At 53.0% G+C, this 18,369-nt stretch overlaps 3 protein-coding genes and 1 non-coding gene across 4 annotated transcripts; 1 reads left to right on the forward strand and 3 right to left on the reverse strand.

Moving 5' to 3' along the window:
- Positions 1 to 1,086: 1,086 nt before the first annotated feature.
- On the reverse strand, positions 1,087 to 1,909 carry COL26b_012108 (uncharacterized protein; the record flags this gene model as incomplete). The annotated part of the gene is made up of 2 exons (XM_053184760.1): positions 1,087 to 1,435; positions 1,494 to 1,909. The coding sequence occupies 2 exons, from the start codon at positions 1,907 to 1,909 to the stop codon at positions 1,087 to 1,089; spliced, it is 765 nt and encodes a 254-aa protein (XP_053031286.1).
- A 6,999-nt stretch (positions 1,910 to 8,908) lies between these two features.
- COL26b_012109 lies at positions 8,909 to 9,001 on the forward strand. Its single transcript has one exon. It is a non-coding gene; the product is annotated as a tRNA-Pro (tRNA).
- A 1,686-nt stretch (positions 9,002 to 10,687) lies between these two features.
- Positions 10,688 to 11,467, reverse strand: COL26b_012110 (uncharacterized protein; the record flags this gene model as incomplete). Its single annotated transcript, XM_053184761.1, has 3 exons — positions 10,688 to 10,754; positions 11,019 to 11,401; positions 11,456 to 11,467. 3 exons carry the CDS (start codon positions 11,465 to 11,467, stop codon positions 10,688 to 10,690), a joined length of 462 nt encoding a protein of 153 aa, XP_053031287.1.
- Positions 11,468 to 13,882: 2,415 nt separating this feature from the next.
- COL26b_012111 (uncharacterized protein) lies at positions 13,883 to 15,615 on the reverse strand (the record flags this gene model as incomplete). The annotated part of the gene is made up of 2 exons (XM_053184762.1): positions 13,883 to 15,269; positions 15,335 to 15,615. 2 exons carry the CDS (start codon positions 15,613 to 15,615, stop codon positions 13,883 to 13,885), a joined length of 1,668 nt encoding a protein of 555 aa, XP_053031288.1.
- Between the last annotated feature and the right edge of the window lie 2,754 nt (positions 15,616 to 18,369).

The raw sequence follows: 18,369 nt of genomic DNA on the forward strand, positions 1-18,369 counted from the left end.
GAGGGATAGCAATAGCGACCAGAGTAGTAAAAGTACCAACTGCTGGACCTAATATAAGTAGTTATCCGCCCGGATAGCTAGAAGTATACGCCCGGATAGCAAGACTCTCGTTGAATCCACAAAAGGTGTCTCCGTGCATAAATCGATTGGACACAATTCATCATCCGCATTAGAGGAGAAGAAGGAATTGCGGTCTGGCCAAGTAACGCCCCGACAATAGGGCGGGCTCGTCGGCGGAGAGGAAAGAAGTCGTTAAGTTCGTAAGCGTCGAAGGCTAGAGGCATCGCCGGTTTCGCTGATTTCGCTCGGTAGGTCGATTCGAATATTGACTGGTGACTGTGCGTTTGTGTACGCTTCGCATCGTGGTTGAACTTCGAGGTCTTCGACAAGATTGCTGCATGGCGCAATAAGTGTCTGGTTGATATTTTTCTTTTGTTGCCCGAATTTGCCGAGTATTTCACCAGAGTGAGCAGAAAAACATAGGGGGACAAATAGTCTTATTTATTTTATTCTGGGGACCCGGCCAGGGTTGATGCAGACTTGGCTCGAAGTTGACGCGTTCCATGATCTTGGCTCGGTTGTGTGTGCCGTTGTTGCCGTGGGTGCCGTTCTTCCGTCCGGGGAAGGCTGAGAGTGCCGTGATACCCGTCGTTAAACGTCTTAGCATTAGCGTTTGTGGGTAGCCAAGTTTATCCCGGTGGAGGCGTCTGCAATGACATGCATTTAAAGATCCGACCATAAGTTTATTTTGACGTTTTGCGGGGAAGGCAGTTTTGTTGTTGAGGGAAATTGTTTCAAAGTATCACTTGCGAATGAGGTTGCGTGGTATGTTGACTCAAGTCATGAGGATTATATTGTTTAAATACACTGACCCCATGTTCATATGTACATAGAATGGCCAAGCGGCCCAGTGAATGCGCATCAGCTTACACACCACAGAAAAGAAACAGTCGTGGTTCGTTGTCTTCCTTCCCCGTTCTTTAACCAGTAAAACGAAGTTCACTCGCGTCTCACAGAGACTGAGCGCATGAGAGATGCACCGTCGCGACCAGAGACCGAAGGCGAAGACCAAGCGGAGCGAGACGCTTAGCAAGCCTTGAGGGTGGAGTACTTGCAGGCGGAAGAAGGGCCGGAGCCGATCTTCTTGGGCTCGTTGCCGGGGGTGGTGCCCTGGAACTCGGTGCAGATCTCCTTGACGGAGGTGGCACAGGTGCCGGTGATGGTGGAGGTGTCACCCTTGTTGGAGTTGATGCCGGTGAGCATCTTGCCGTTGTAGGCCTTGACGTTCTTGACGACGACGGAGCGCTTGCCCATGGTCTTGCAGTTGCCGCAAGAGCGGTAGAGCTTGCCGAAGTCGACAACGGTGAAGCCGTCAATGGTGACGGTTCCGAGACCGTTGTGCTGGATGACCTTGTCCTCAGCGCCGCGGGCACCACTGTAGATGTATTGTTAGCCATTTAATTGGGTATGGGAGTGAGTAGAATGTGACTTACCCGCCAATGACGGAGGCGTTGCCGTCACCCTTCAGGGAGAGAGCATCCTCGCAGACAGCAGTCCACCAGACGTTGTTGATGGTGCAGGAGCCCTTGCAGTGGACACCCTCGATCTGGTCGGCACCGATGATGGCGTTCTTGAGGGTAGCGCCGTTCTCGAGGAGGAAGACAGCGTCCTTGTCGCCACCCTCAGCCTGGCCAGTGCACTTGACGCCACGGCCGTAGGTCTTCATGCCACCGTCGAAGGTACCCTTGACGGACTGAGCAGCCTTGTAGGTGACGGTGCCCTTGGAGGCGGGGATGGGGAAGGAGGCGCGCTTCTCGATGGCGGCGGCGCCGTTGGGGCCAGACTGGCCACCGGGGGCGGCGAGAACGGCAGAGGCCGAGATGGCAGCGAGGACAGCGGAGAACTTCATTTTGAAAGTGGTGGTTGGTTTAAGAAAACACGTAGAGTTGGAATAGTTGGATGAGTGTTGACAACGAATGAATAACCACCAGGGTTAAAGAATGTGAGTAGTTGGATTGGTAAAGGAGAGACGGTAGCGGAAGATACTGATGAGAGGATGGAGAGGAAAGAAAGAGACGTTGATGGGCAGGAAATCTGCGCCTTCTTATATCGAAGAGATGCTCTCGAGATGCTCCCCCCGAACTGGTGCCAAGTCCACACCACCGTCTGCGAGCAGTGATCCTGATTCTGCAGTCCTATCCCTCAGCCAAGACTTTTCCAGTGGGACCTCGCATTTGGTCCAGCTCACAGATACAAGCTTTCGCCAGGGCTGGGGTGATTGAGGCCCATCCAGAACTTCTAGTGTACCGCCCGGTCCACGATGGAGTGAGATTGAGTGCGATATGGCCTGCGCCGCGGCAAGTGATGGCACCAGGCTTCACATTGAGTTGACCGGGGTTTAGGGGCAAAGGTGCGGATGGAAGCTGGGCGCAAAAACAATCGATTCATTTCGGGCACAGCCTTCCTTCCCTGTCGATATGATCCACCTTGATATCGGAGGATGGTTCGGACGCTTCGGCGAGCCGCAACCTTCGCGCAGGAACAACATGTTTGGCTGATCACAGGGGCAGAATGACTGCCCAAAGAGGATGTCAAGGCATGAGCAGCGCCAAGGACAGGGCCGTTTGACTCTTAGATCTCCAATTTGCCCATCGGCTCAGGGGGGGGCATGATTGTGCAAACCCATCAGACCCGTGAGTGAGTTGGCATAGCGTATTGTCTGTATCCGTACCAGTCCAGAGATGGTTCACATTTCGTATTTGTCTAAAAAGTGGCGCTTTCTGCATTCTGGACCATGAAACATGTCAGGGGCTGTCACAGGGGTGGTTGACTGGTGAAAAAGAATTAACCCATGTCAAAGATGGGTGGAGAGTCTTCTTTTTGGGGACAAGTCGGGTGGTTTGAGGTTCGGTGAGGTCACGTTGCCAGTCGTTCGGAGTGAGCAGAAAAAAATAAACGAGCCAAAAAGTCGGCCATAATCCGCAATGTTTCCGTGCACTCGAAAGCAACGCTAGCGCGCGGGAAGCGCTCCCATTCGCCGCCACCCATGTTTCGGTTGTATATCGAAGGGAGATGAACTGGGGCTCCAGATGGTCCAACTTCCATTTAGATAAGACCCGTTACCTTGGTCCTGAGTAATTCCCGAGCTCACGGAAATGGAAATGCGTTGGGGACTTTGGCACCTTGACGGACGCCTCTGAGCTGGCATTGCCGAACTGGCAGCAAGCCGACTTGTTCTATCCGTAGCGCTCGTCTAACCCTGACCTTGATGCTAGAGCTTTTCTCGAATAACCTTACAAAGGTGAAGAGGATACGCATATGCTATCGATAGACTCGATATTGGTGGAGCGCGGCGCCAACTGAACCGAACCGCTTTATTGCCTGGGGCCAGGGATCATGACTTGACAAAGTCTTAAGCCGTGGCGAGCCTGATATTACTGTTGGTCGCTCACTGGCCAGTTGGTGCGCTGCGCAAGTCATTACCCGTAACCTTCACCGCAATGCCCGCTAAAAGATCATGCTTTCCGTCCCCTGCTGAACTTTCGTGACCTTAATCGACTGTCCGGGGTACCGCTGACACTGAGTGAGGACGGGCCAATTCTACAGCGGCTACGGGCAACGGGAGCAGGTTTTCTGACTCTGAGACAGTGTTGATTTAATCCGATTCAACATGCTACTGAAAGAGTCGTCTTCCGTCATATGTGGATCAAGCATTGAATCATTACACTGCGGTCGCTGATGTTCAAAATACCTAAAACCCCGCTACTTTCAATGCGCCGCGCGATTGGTCAAACGATCTCCAGTTTCTGCAATATATCACCAACTTGTGCCGTCTGGAATGTGGGTGGACGTTACAGTCGCTGTAGGCAGAGTCGCAAACTGCAGTGCATCGCGGGGCGCGCGCAGCGACAATGGGCTTTTTGGGTTATCCCTCAATGTCACCTGGCTGTTATCGGCCCTGGCCCCGACTTCTGTTGCAATGAAACAAGGTAGAGAAGGAAAAATAGAGTCAGTCTCCGTCGCTCTATTGCCTGTTCTAGCGGTGTGTGAATCCAACGCGGGTACGGATACTGGGCAACAGGCACATGGAGCGGAGATCGGATGGCCTCAATCAACATTAACAACAAAACCCATGGGGCCACAACGCTTGAACCCGGCAGCCTGGCAAGGGGGTGGTCCGTTGTCTGTGTGTGCCCCCTTTTCCCACCAATGTGCAGTCTCCATTTAGCTCGAGGAATTCCCACGGCACTTCTCCAGAAACGTGATGCCAAGACTTTTGGAAAGGAGATGATGCCAAGACTGGAACCTCTGCCAAGACTTTTTAGCATCCATCGATCTGCGCACTTTTCACACACGAAACCGAGGTCACTGACCAGCTCAGCTCTGCGCGATCGTGACGAACGTATTTTGGGTTTGCCAAATTCTGCTCGACGCGCTTCGTTGAAAAACTCTTTTTTTGCAGCTTCAACGACCACCGGACGGCCGAATTCGAGATTCAACGGCTTTTCCCCCGGACGCTCCGAGAGGCCTCCCGCCTCCCCCGTCTGGGACCTCGACCGGCGAAAAAAGGGGGCCGAATCCGCCGCTTACGGGGGTCGGAGTCGCCCGGCTAGAGCTGGCGAAAATGCCAACAGAGGGTCATGAGTGGGTATCGTCCTTGAGCCATGTCCACCCCGAGATTGCGCCCCAAACGGGAGCAAGCATCGGTTGATGTGCCAAGTGGGCGCTGTATTCTCATCCAAACATTGGACTCGGCCGCCAACGTGCTTTTTTGCCCGTAGCAACGAGACTGCTTCAGGTTCACATTGAGATCAACAACAGGAATCGGGGTTTTTTTGGTACTCTGCTCATCCTTGATTCCTCCGGCTGGTACAATGCCCACTTTGATATACTAAGAAAACCTCTACGTTGGAGACGTATCGTGAACCGCACCAGACAGAATCCAGTAAAGTTGCTTTCGTCCGAGAAAGCTCGTAAAAAAATCGGATTCATCTCATGTTTAATCTATCTGCATTCCATGTTCTCAGGTGAGCACACCTAGCCAACCCCTGATTTACATTGTGAGGCAAGTGAGGACCAGCCTCACGCCTTACTTGCTACCCTACCTGCGGGCAATCAGATCTTAAGCCAAGGGATCTTTGGATAAGCATAGGGGTCTTGCACTAGGATACGAACGTTCAGCCCCCGTGAACGCATCGTACAGATTGCCATGCAGCACAATCAACGTTGCGATTACAACCCGAACCACTTTTGTTGGGTTACCTACTGGAAGCAGCCGACGGGATATGATCTAAACAATCGTTCGGATGGAGTACCCATTCCCAATTATTGATTCTCAGTGGAGGGAGAATCACTTCCGTGGGTTTCGTGCATCTCCTCGGTAGCATTGACTCCCGTTCGGTCTCACACCATGAACGCATGATCGTGAAAAAACAAGATTTTCTCGCAGAGTCATTCGCGTTCGTAAATTCAACGTATCCGAACCAGACTTCTCCGCAAGTAATTCTCCAGAAATGACATGTCGTCGACGTCTTTCTGTAGAAGAAAAGAGCCGGCATGCTCCACGTTGGGCAGAATGCCGTGGGCAGAACGCGATGGAGACGCAAGGCTCGTCGGAGCTCGATTCCGCCAAATGCCAGCGCAGCAGGAGCACACCTGGGTCATCTATCCTTGCTGGCCGTACTGACATCCTTGCCAAGGCATTCGGAAATGGCCCTTTTGAATTTTTGATTACCATTACCGTGAGAAATATTCACCGCGTAGCAAGACACCGTCGCCGACATTCAGCGTGGCGGGGACAGCTGGCCCAGCCTCGTGTAGCTCCAGCACAAAGCTTCCTTATCAACGTAGCCGCCGAGCATGTTACAAAAGTTGTGGTCTATCATCCGATGATTTCGATAAAACCACCGCCAAGCACGAGTGAGGCCTTCTCCACGAGCCAACAACTCCGCGCCTACAAAAAGCAAACACATCCACCGCGGCACAGCCTGGCATCAAAAGTGGGTGCTCAAAGCGGGCGCCTCGCCCCTCAAACACAGCAGCTCTCCCTATGCAGCCACTACGGGCGCATGACCAGGTACAAAGTGCATGTACAGCCATTAGGGGGATGGCAATCTCCATTATTCAATTTGTATCTTGCTTCTTTACAGGTTCAGTAGACGATAGACTTGCTCTCTTTACTGGCTGGAATCTTAGGATACGCTGTCGTTGCGGATCTCACCGACTCAGGAGCATAGATGGACCCAGCCCCCAACATGAAGCCTTGCTTGATGGTTCGGACGAAGTATGTCTAGACCGCCGGGGAGACGGGACAACCAACCGATCCAGCTAGAATATTCGGGATATCTAAGGAGATTGTCGGGGGCCGAGGACAAGCAATCTAGATGATAGTAGCTCTTCTTGACCGAGATACACTCCGCCCTTCGTACTTTTGTGTCCACACTAATGAACTCATCAATGCCCACGCTAATGACCCGACCGAGTTTTGGCCAGACCCAGCGTTGACCATCATCTCCTGGAGCCTTCACACCGCTGTCCAGTTGAGTCAATTTTGACAGTCTTGGCCCAGCAAAGCTGACCGCTCCTTCGTGGTGTTGAATCCAGTTGATGCCATCTTTTCTACCGGACGCCCCTTTTGCGCTGCCTAAAAGCCGCTTCGTTGAGAGCTCAAAAGTCTGTATGCTGGAAATGAAATGCATGTGTGAGATAGCTGCGGAGGCCAGAACATAGTTGACGTTCTGGATCCGGCGCTTCCGACATCGTGCTATGCCTTGGCTCAGTTCCCTTCATCATGTTTGTATTCGAAGTTATGGGTGACTACTTTTTGCTGCGCCTCTTAATTATGATTCTAATCAACTTGTGCTACGCCATCATTGATGCTTGGAAGCCTTGAGATTGACAGCATGACTCGGCCTACCGGCTTGATGTGGCCCTGGAGGATGAAAGACTGGTGCCAAAGACTCTCCGACAATTTTTATAAGCATTGATCTGCGAAGGAAGAAGTCGACTCCCATTCAGAAGCGCTGTAGCCTGTAAACCGTTATCAGTGCCTGGCCGGTCAGTAATGAAGCCAAAGCGCCGTGGCTGGAATTTCCGTACCAAGAGTCTGGAAGAAGCGTGCCTTAACCTGAATGAGCCGACACCTTCAACCATGCCTTCTCGCACTGTATTGCAATGATATGCAGTGCCATACATCCAGGGGACGCGGCATGTACCATCGATAAATGTGTGCAGTGTGTTGATGCACAGTCCGTGGCCCCACGGTCGGGCATCACCCGTTGTCCCTCAGTGATGGGCCAAGTCTCGTTCAAAACATGTTTTTGACCCGTAAGATTTCGAGTTGATTGCTTGTCGCGAAATGCGACGTCTGTGTTGGATTGGAGTTTGACTTATAATGAAGCTCGGTCGCAATAAGAGAACAAATGCCACGTGCCGCTGAATTCAAATGTCCCGGTTTCTTCGCACCTGGCCCCTGCGCAATATCGACATGTTTTGCTTGAAAGGAACGTGCGTCAGCGGAATTTCATTTAGCCATGGATATCACGAATACTGTTCAAACTCTATTAAGCTACACCAACTCGAAAGTCAATACATGCGTAGATCAGATGGTAATTGCAGAGATGACAGGTGCCTTTGGAAATTTTTGAGTGGCATCAAGATAATATAACGACAATGACGAGAGTCGAAGCCTTAGTAGCCATGATGCTGTTGCTAACTTTGGTCAATGGCGGTTGTTTAGCTCCGCCAACCCGCTTTTGATGGCGAGGACTTTCCAAACATACCAGTCGTACGTCTCAGCTCGCATCTTAAACTTGATTCAAATGTTGTAAAATGTCACTCTCTCCTTGAGCTCTGTGCTGCGTCACACGTCCATTCCACCCCTGAATGTAAAAGACATCATTACCAGAGGTTACTGCTTCACTTTGCTGGTGTCCGACGCCTCAGAGTGTGGAATTAATTGTCAAGGGTGCTTCAGGAATGCGTAGTTCTATCGAAAAGCAGAATCCCGAGTTACCAGGGAGGTTCCGTGACCGATTTCAAGTCACTACTGACTTTGTGAATCTCGTGTTGGCATATTACACCCGACTTCATCAGAAATAATCAGCTATCTCTGGCTGCGATTCATATGGTGCTCTGATCAGAAGAAGATATCTTGGATCAAATGAACCAACATCCTCGAAGGCTGAGTTCTAAGATCGCAGCAAAGACAGCTGAATGGCAAACCCGCGATATAACTTTGCTATATAGCGAGAACTCAAGATATATAATAATGGATGTTATTCGACATGTCCACAGCCTGAAACACTCTCATAGAAGCTAACAGAGTCTTCATTATGTTTGAAAATAACTTCTAGAAGCTGGAATGTTTTACTTCTTCATCACTCATTTCTAAAATATAATTCCTAAGATATAACTCTAAGATAGGCTCAACTACTACCCTATTTAATCCGCAGAAAAGAACATTCAACACAACAAGCAAAATACAAGTTGTCAGTAGTTGAAACTTCGCACTTCATAATAAACACTGCACATTTCTTCAACAACTTCCTGGCTCTCATGTCGATCTGAGTCCATCCGCTTTTTCCGGGAATCGGGAACGCAAAATCCAGCACTCCTCTACAACCTTCAAGATACAGGCGCAAACAAGGTATCTCTAGTTCAGCAGGCAATTTCCACATATAATAAGCCGCTTCTCTTGTCAAGCCACAAGATAAGACTCTAGAATTCAAAGACCACTCTTCCAAGCTTACTATGGCTGTCCGTTCACGAGTGATTCAGCCCCTGCAGTTCAACGGATCGAGGGTTTGTCCCATTCCGAGGCCCCCACCATCTCGTCAAGACGCACGCTACGAAATTCGCTTGCCCTCCGCCCCTCCCATCGGAGCATGTTTCTCCACTCCTTCTACTCGCCCTGATGGTCTAGCGGTATGATTCTCCCTTAGGGTTGTTCATTGACAATTCAGTCTGGGAGAGGTCCCAGGTTCGATCCCTGGTTAGGGCCCAACACTTTTGCTTTTTGAGGGTTCTTGACTCTTCACTAGATTTCTCTGCTTTTGGTGTTCCTCAGCCTGCAAGGATTGATTGCATGGAGTCCTGTGACAGGCAATCATCAGTGCAGACGAAATAAAATCGATACGTACGTACATGCTGTATCTTCTATTATTTTTGCAACCCACATGCCGATCCGGTACCCCCGGCTGTCTTCAAAGCCCTTCGGAGTCCTTACCGAAATGTCGCCATTCGCACGTTCGGCTCCGCCGCCGATCGGCCGTTTCAAGCGGGTCAACGAACGCGAACCGAGTCTGGGGTGGTGACGGAGTAGTCCTTCTTGGCATGCAATGAGAAGACGACATCGCGAGCGGGTCGTGCAACAATTGCCGATGTTCACCGCCATCGTCCCATATCTCGTAGAGTGCAGCTCAAATGCCGCCCGCAACTCTGTTCAAGCGCATCAGAACATTGTTTCGAGACTGAAAGTTTGGATGAGTAGACTTCGGCCAAAGTCGGGGTGAGAAGCAACCTTCCGTGCCCTTATCCGTCATCTCCGTCGCTCTCCATGAATCAGATACTTTTGACGGAAAAGCGCGACACAAGTCAGTTTCCCGCAGGTTGGGATGCGATGAAGCTGTTAAACTAAACAGCCGCTGAGCGGTCTTGGCAGTATGAAGCTCATAGCCTCGTGCTCTACTACCAAGATGCTCAGCCACGACTCAATTGATGGTCGAAACGAAATGCGCTGCATGTTGAGGCCTTGGGATACGATTGAGATGTACGAGATAAGATCACAGAAGTCTTGGCAAAAACTATCACCGACTCAGGGCCTAGTTCCACTCACGAAACTTTGGATGTACCTTCTCAACCCTCGAATCGCCTTGAATGCGATCAGACCCGATGTGGATATTCCATCAATGCCCCAAACATTCGGATCGCCACAAACAAGCCATGTTTGAGCTTCAATCGCCCCGATTGTTGAGGGGTGAAAGGCAGGCCTACCGATGATCCGACTCGTCTGAACTCTCACATACAAATGCAGTTTCATGCAACGCTGCGCTTCTTGACATGTGCTTGCCCTGTATTGATACATGCGAGGTTGTTGAATGGCACGAACCTATTGAAACAACCAAGTCTGGCAACTCTGAAGCGAAACATGGTGATAAGAGAATGTTCTCCACAAGAAAGAGACATTCGTTTCGCAAGTATCACAACATTTCTGATGACCAGATGACGACGAGAAATTTACTCTCCGTTCACTTTCGATTGCGTTCTCACATCTGGAAGAAGCCCCGAGTCAAATATCAGTGACAAGAAGGATTTTTGTTGTCCTCGCTAGTTCTTGTATGTGTCTCGTACGCTTCCGTAATTGCCAACCTGTCTAAGAACCTATTGAAACTTCGGGTATATGTGTGTACTCTAAGAAATCCATATTGCGCCTACTCCATATCCAATGTTTCCCCAAAGATCACTTCGTACAGTAGTAACAGTACTCGTGCTATAAAGAGAACAGTTGCTTCGACTTCATCTCTGCTGTCTCGATCCATCTATCGTAAAAGTAGCGCTTTTGGGCGTAGTTGTGTCTGTTAAAGACCGAGTCTCCGGTTGGAGAATAGAAACGCCCGTATTATCGGACTTCATAGATCGTCGGCTGTTGGATACGGGCCGCAGTTCCGTGTTGGTGTTTTGGGTTGATCTAGCAGACCTCGTAGACCTCGTCAAGCTCTGGCGGGTCAGGTCGATGAGCTTCGGGAAGAATTTGACTGCAAGCTGCCTGGCGGCTGGCATGCAAGCAACGGAGATTCCGACGCAAAGCTCGACATAGGACCAAATGATGCCCCAGAGAGTTTCAGCTGCGGTATTGATGAGTGACGATTCCATGAGTGTCGATGAACAATAGACTTACCTGTGATGTTGAAAGACGTGGCAAAGACCAGTAAGCTTTTGATCCGGATTATGCTCACAATTGTGAGGCTAGTGGCGGATTAGAAAGGGATGGGCTCCGGATAGAGACAGAGAGGACTTACAAGACACCAACGCCAAACATTGCCATGACCCCCAACTTTTTCTTCAGAGGAAGGTTCAGCTTGTACACTTGAGATGCTGGCAGAATGAGCATCCAAACGTCCAGACCAATGTTCAAACCGACATGGGTAAGTCCGATCAAGTTGAGATCGGCACACTTGCCAGGATGCCGACCGTCCCATCCGTTCCAATAGTGGTTCAGTGGCTGGCATTGAACCAGGCTCAGAAGGACGTAGGAAAACCCGAGGAGGAAGTTGAAGCCCTGTGTGCACCATAAAACCGTCCTAAACGATCTGATGCTGAAGACTCGGAGGTATAGGCAGATGATCGAGGCCTTGATTACCGCAAGATCGAGGATGTAGAACAGCTGGAGGACAAAAAGTAGCTGAGGTTGCTTAGTGCCAAGTTCTTGTGAAAGTCTTTCGGATTGCAGGCTCACCTTTAGAAACATTGTGATTTGATAGGGGTGCAGCTTGAAAATGTCTTGGCCAAGGCCATAGTTCAACACTTGCCTGGATGTCAGCCCGCCATTTCCTCGGTTTCGGGAGATCTTGCCAACACTTACTGACGAACGTTATTGGCACAAAAGGCAAGAAGAATATCTGCTCTCAAGTCAGTGTTGTTTCAGGTATCAACGCAGAACGCCGGACATACAAAAGCCAGCACAATCGTCGTGTCCTCGACTCCCCATGTCGTCAGATGCAGGCCTCTTGCGATCATTCGGACGGCGAAGAACGAGACCGGTAGGATGAGCAAGAAAATCAACGTGTAGCGTGCCGTGCTTGTCGTGTCAGTCAGTGGGAATCCGCATGCCGTCCATGTCAGATTTGTAACGGCTACCCAGCAGGTCAGCAATCGATGCCAGCACTATCATCCATAAACACATACTGAGCGCCTCCTGGACGGTGCATGCCGTCTTTACGCAGTCTCCCACGAATCCATTGAACACAGGATTCGTACACAGACATGTCGTGTTATCGATGGTGCAGGGTGACTGAGGCAGGGCCTTGAGAGCGCAGGTAACCTAAACCAAAGCATCAGTAAGGAAGTCCACGCACGTAGAGAGAACAGGTTCACGAACAGCACACTCCGGGGCCGCGCCCAAGGCGTCAGTGAACGCAGATCCAGACACCAGCCTCACGGCTCCCACAAGGAGCATCGAGACCAGAGAGGCCCTCATGGTGGACGGTTGATGCCGGTGGGATGACACACGGAAAAAGACAATGGAAGAAAACAATGTTACACGGGATCAATCACCATTCACAAAGTACGCGTGCATGATGGGCGCAATGCGTATTAAGAGCGGTGCGTCCTCCTCCCGACGAAAACGGCCAACGGGCTTTGACTTCTATGATGCTCTTGGCCACTGAATCTGCCGATGCGTGTCAGGGGGCGGCGCGATGGCCCAGTCCCAGGAGATCGGCCACGCTTGCACGCAAAGCGCCTTCAAAGGCAGCACGGCCGCTGGCAGCGCGCGGGCTCTGGGGAAGCGAAGCGCCGCCATTGCTGCTATCCGCTGTCCGCTTCAAGCCAACGTTCGTTCCTCTCAAAGAGATTCATTGCTTTCGTTGAAGAAGATGGGGCCATTGGCGGAGCTGTGGCTGAGACATCGGCTGTCGTCGTGGAGCTTTGGGCGTCCTGTGGTCTTGGAGACTGGGGACGTGATTGGATGCCGCTGGCGTTCGTGGCGCACCCGGGGAAGAGGTTCCTGGGTGTGCTAAGCTTCATCGAGACGGGGTCTGGAATCTGGATGGGCTCTGATGGTTGGCATTTTCGCGTTGCTCGGGACAAGGACAGACGCGAGCTGCTCGGGATCCTAATCCCATTGAAGCCGGGCTGAGCCACAGGAATCGTCAGTTCGAACCATTGAATTCGATAACCCTTTACCCATGTGACTCGGGACCGAGATCCATCCTGTCGCCCCCTCGACCTGAAGCCTCACACCAATAGCTTGACACTCGTTCCTGGTCCAGGGGTGGTGGGGTGGTGGCACCTATGTTTTGATCGCTCGCCACAGATGGTCGCCTTCCAAACAAGGGGGAATTGCCTTCACGAGCCGTAGATATGCCGATGATCCATTCCACGAAGTCGCATTGAAGTCGTGTCGTTGGGAGCATGGCCGGATCCGGTCTCTCGGTTCCATTGGCGGCAGAATCGTGCCAGTCGACTAGTCATGGACCAACAACACGGCCGCCCCGTATTCGGTGCGTATATCAATGGCCGAGGACGTCCAATTCGTTCCGCGTTTCCACGGCCGCGCCGACAGGTTGCATTTCCGTCTCCCAACAGATCCAAGGATCATGCACCATCCTTCCTTGATGTTCCGAAGGTCTTGATATATCTCTTTGCCGATGGCCCGTCCTCGGCCGAACCCTGTCACCTTTCACACGCGGGCGTTCCCCGTCCTAACCGTAGTCCCTCACGGCAATTCTCCGCTTCCCCACAGACACAGGGGGTGCGGGCCATCTCCGTCCCCCTTGTTCACATCTTGACCGCGGACGGGGTCTTCTCCGTCTTGCTTCTGTGCGGCCTTTGTCCGTGTAAGAATGTCTCTGATCTTCATCCAATACGTCGAGTTGCGTCACATACATAATGTAGGGATTCTGTTCCCTGCAGGGTTTCATGCGCACACTATGCAGGCCGATCACAGCTTTTACTTTGCTGTTTGAGCAAGATCAAGCGAGGTTCAGGTCACGCCAAACGAGACATCAGATTTCGGACGAAAAGTCATTCTCTTTGAAAACATTGTTTCTTTTGGAATCATTACTTCTTTGGGTGCATATTGCATTCATTATATGGGCCCTTTTGTTTTGGTTTCAACCATCAGACGCTTTCAGGCATCTATCGTGTACACATTATACAATCTCTAAACCTCCCTCTTCTCAGCGTGCGTCGCGGCACCCTGCACGCCCTCGGCGGCCTCCTGCTTCTCGTTGTGGACAATGTCGCGCTCCTCGGCGTCCGCGTTGCCGTGAAGACCGATCCTGTACCACGGCAGCTCGAACAGGCGGTCCATGCTCTCGAGCGAGCGGCCGGCGGTCTCGGGGACGAAGAACCAGACCCAGACACCGCCGATGATGGTGATGGCCGCGAAGGACCAGAAGGTGCCCATGGGCGAGATGCCGCCGTGGTCGGTGGAGAGCAGCATGTTGGGCACGGCGCGCGAGTTGCCATACTGGTTGGCGAAGTGCAGCGTCATGGCCCAGGAGGTGGCGAGGGCGCGGACGCGGAGGGGGAACAGCTCGGCGGTCAGGAGGTACTGCATGGAGTTCCAGCCAAGGGCCCAGCCGAAGCCGGAGATGTAGATCATGGCGATGGCGCCGCGGGAGACGCCGAGGAGGTTCTCGGGGAGCACGAAGCTCTCGTCGACGCCTAGGAGCGGCACGTGGGTAAGGAAGCCGGCGACGTAGATCATGGCGATGGCCTGCAGGGTGATACCCGTGAGCAGGGCGCGCTTGCGACCGATGACATCGACGAGGAACAGCGCGCAGAGGATGGCGGCGGTGAGCTTCACGACACCGAAGACGGCGGTGACGAGGAGGGACTCGTTCTGGCCGGTGATGCCGAGGATCTTGAAGAGGTCGGGGGCGTACAGGGTGATGGAGCCGGCGCCGGACCACTGGGAGAGGAACTGGACCATGGTGCTGAGGTAGAGACGGTACAGGTTGCTTGGGACGAGGAAGAGCTCCTTGACCTTGCCGAACCAGGTGGCGCCCTTGCTGGCCTCGAGCTCCTCGTGGTGGGCAGCCTGGATGTTGTAGATCTCGCGAGTGACGTACTCGTGGTCGACGGAAAGGTGACGCAGGTGAGCCATGGTCGTGGTGGCCTCCTCGATCTTGCCCTGCTTGATCAGGAAACGAGGGGACTCGAACTGGAAGAAGGTGAGGATGAAGATGATGCCGGCGAACATGATGTGCAGCGAGGTGGGTACGAGCCAGCGGTTGTGGGTGGTGTCGCCGAGGTGAATCTGGCAGCCGTAGTTTGTGAAGTACGCGAGGACGATGCCCAGGTACACGAAACCGGTGAAGACGCAAGTGCACAGGCCGCGGACGGAGGCCGGGGCGATCTCAGCGAGGTAGACGGGGCCGACGACGGGCGTCTGACCGACACCAAGACCGGCGATGAAGCGGCCGGCGTAGACGGCGCCGAGGTGTCCGTTGTTGGCCATGAAGATGGCAATACCGATAATCCAGATGACGCAAAGCTGACGGGTAGCCCAGATACGGCCGATCTTATCACAGATGACGAAAGCACTGAACCGGTCGTGTTAGTCGGAGACGAGTTGAGCGCAAAAGCCACCCGAGGGGCGTCGACTTACAAGAGAGCACCAGCAACGGAACCGAGCTGGACCATGGCGGAGACGTTGGCCTTGATGTTGGTCTGCTCAACTTCGCTGTACTGATCGTAGTGGATGAACTTTTGGAAATCCTTGGAGCCGAAGGCGCCAGAGATGAGACCCTCATCGACACCACGGGCGGCGCCCATGAGGCCGAAGGAGATGACGGCGAACCATAGTCGCCAGTTGAAAACGCCCTTGGGCTCGCCCAGCTCACCGAGCTTGAAGACGTTGATGGGTTTCTTGACACCACCTCCAGCCATTTTGGAAACTGTTTCTTTTCGGTGCTCGCTCGGGATGGTTTGTCGGCGGGCTATGCAAAGAGAAAAGAGGGGGGCGTGAGGTTTGAGGTATGAACACGACGGTTGAAGAACAAGAAACCGTCGGATGGGTGAGAGGGGGTTGATATTAATACCCCAAGAAGATCCGGGGAGGGAAAAAGGGAAGTGATCGGAGGGAACACCAGCTTACATGAGTAACCCAGATCACAAATGCAAACTACACACCACGCGCACACGACTAGAATCCCTCCCCCCGCCCTCTGCGAGATGACAGCCAGCGGTCAATGCAACCCCGTGGGAAAAGGGTCGTAGGGGGACGTCGGGGGGATGGTCCGCCGACCGACCAATCGCTCAACTTCCGTTCCACCATCGTGAAAAATTGCGAGGGGAGGAACGAGTGGAATGGTGTCCTGGTCACGAAACTAGACAAGGATGTCTTGATGAGTTGAATGGGGAAGGGTATGGGGATGAACATGGAGATGCGTGGGGAGAGAGGAGAGACGATGCCTTTGGTGCGTAAAGTGGGCGGCAGCTTGCCCATATCCGGCTGTAGCAACCGCGCGCCGGCGGCTTTGGTTTGGGGTAGTTGGGGAAAAGACAAGGAAGAGGAGGAGGAGGAGGAGGAGTACGTAGGACGGACTACTCGAGTCGGGGGTTGGTAGACAGACCATTGCCTGCCAGCCTGGCCGGGATGTTCTCCGCTGTCCGTATTGTCGGACGCGCCCGTTGTGTAAGCTGTTTCTCTGTCTCTCTCGCTCTCGTTGTTTTTCTCGGCGCAGTTTTGCCGTATCTCGCAGCTGTATTATCCACAGTGATGCACCATGCAGAGACAACGGTTTTGGGGGCCTCTCGGTTTACTAGATCTGGCAAACGGACTCTAGATCTGTTTGATACTGGGTGTCAGAAATAACGTGGTATCCCAAAAGTTGGCCCCGAGAAATTCGACGGAAAAAGGGCGGCTCGAATTAACGGAAAAAGCTCTGATACAAAGTCTAAATTCTCAGAATCGACCACCTGCCGCGGAGAACTGGGATGACTTCCGCTCATCTTCAGATGACCGTTCGCGCCTCTGGGGTGGCCCATGAGGCCACGCGAGGTTAGAGGACGGGCATCACCCCGCGGATCAAGGCCGATAGACTCGTATTTCTCACAGTTAGTGTTCTCAAGCCAGCGGTTTGGGATCAAGAAGCTCCCGCAAGTTCCCGTAATGCAACACACCAAGAGACAATTCCACGGGCAGAGGATGCAGTAGTGTCTCCCAGCTCAACAAGAAATGAATCGCCCGAAGAAGCAAGGCCGCTTATGTCCCGGCTGGGAGAAGGGGGACAGCGGTCGGTGGGGAGGTGAGGTTGGGGTAAATCTGCCCAGAGAGGGTGTGATGCACGCGAGAAGGGCGAAGAAACCGCCTCAAGGCTTGTCTGCACCGGCAGGATGGTGTTCCGCGGCGCTGGATTGGACCAAGAGTTCGACAAAGGACGATCCCGCCCAGTGCCAAGTGACGTGATGTTCCTTGGGAGCGGTGCTTGCTTGCTTGCCAAGTGCGCAAGCCAAGTCGGGGCCAAAACCACCATAAGGCACTTAGTAGACAACCCCCCTGTCCTTAGGTGGGAGAGCGGTGCACCGCTCCGCATTCTCCGCGCTTTGGAAGTTTGGAGACGACCATCCGTCTTGTTCTCTCCCCCGCAATGCCAAAGATTTCACAGAAATAATAGCTGCGCTCTGACTCGTCGAGAGGGTGCGTTTCCAGTTTTTGCTGCTGACCAAACATTGGGAGGGAAAAAAGAGTGGGAAAGACAGAGATGCAACGCCAGGCCGAAGCCCTCGCAAAAGCCCCATGTCGTCCCATGATCCATGTCCCCAACTTTTTACGTGGAACCGCTGCGAGTGCCTCCAGACGTCCAGCCTAGGTAAGCCAGCCAGATTTGCTCCAAGATTTGCCTAAAGCAGCCAATCCCAAGGCCGGGTCCCTCAGCAAGTTCGCAGGCGGCAGAGGCACCGCAGCTCGCCGCCGGCCGGGTGGGGCCCTGCTCGGGCTGCTTTGGGACTAAGTCGACGGGGTTTGTCCGCGCGTGCAACTGCCGCTCGGCCATCTTCCGTGAGGGCAAACTCGCAAGTTGCTCGTCAACCACCGACGGCTGCGGTTTTTACGCCCGCGGAGCCTTCAGAATCGAGTCATACTGGCAGTAGCCCCTTGTAGGCTTGTATGCCTGCGCCGGTTATTGTTACATGAGAAATGCAGATGACCAGGCCAGGCCCATCGGGCCTCGACCGACAATTCGCCTCCCCATCTCTTTGCTGCTCCACGAACTCCAGTCTGCTTGCCTAGCTTTCCCCTCAATGCTCCCAGGCAAGATGGATCTTGCGCGAATGAATCCCCGTAGTTTAAGCTTACATGCCGTCTCGGCCAACCACGACATCGATGATTGCGCAGTGGCACGACCGGTGATTCGTACGCAGGCAGAGAGATCCATCCGTCCATCCAGATGGCCAGGATATCCGACCATCCGTCTCATTGCACCCTTTCTCTGCCCCAAAGTACCTCCCCAGGTCCCCTTTTCCTGCTCGCCTGCTCCCCAACCCCAAAGTCCCCACGGAGAAGCTTCCTTCAATGGGGACTTTACGGGGTAAAAAAACTGGACTGGGGATATCTAAGCGCTCAACTCGCAGCGCGAGCTTGGTGTTTTCCCACCCACACTTTCCCTTCACACACACCGCACGCACGCGAAGAGACCTTGG

The sequence above is a fragment of the Colletotrichum chrysophilum genome, assembly GCF_026319265.1.
Source record: "Colletotrichum chrysophilum strain AFK26 chromosome Unknown scaffold_163, whole genome shotgun sequence".
NCBI classification, from domain to species: domain Eukaryota; kingdom Fungi; phylum Ascomycota; class Sordariomycetes; order Glomerellales; family Glomerellaceae; genus Colletotrichum; species Colletotrichum chrysophilum.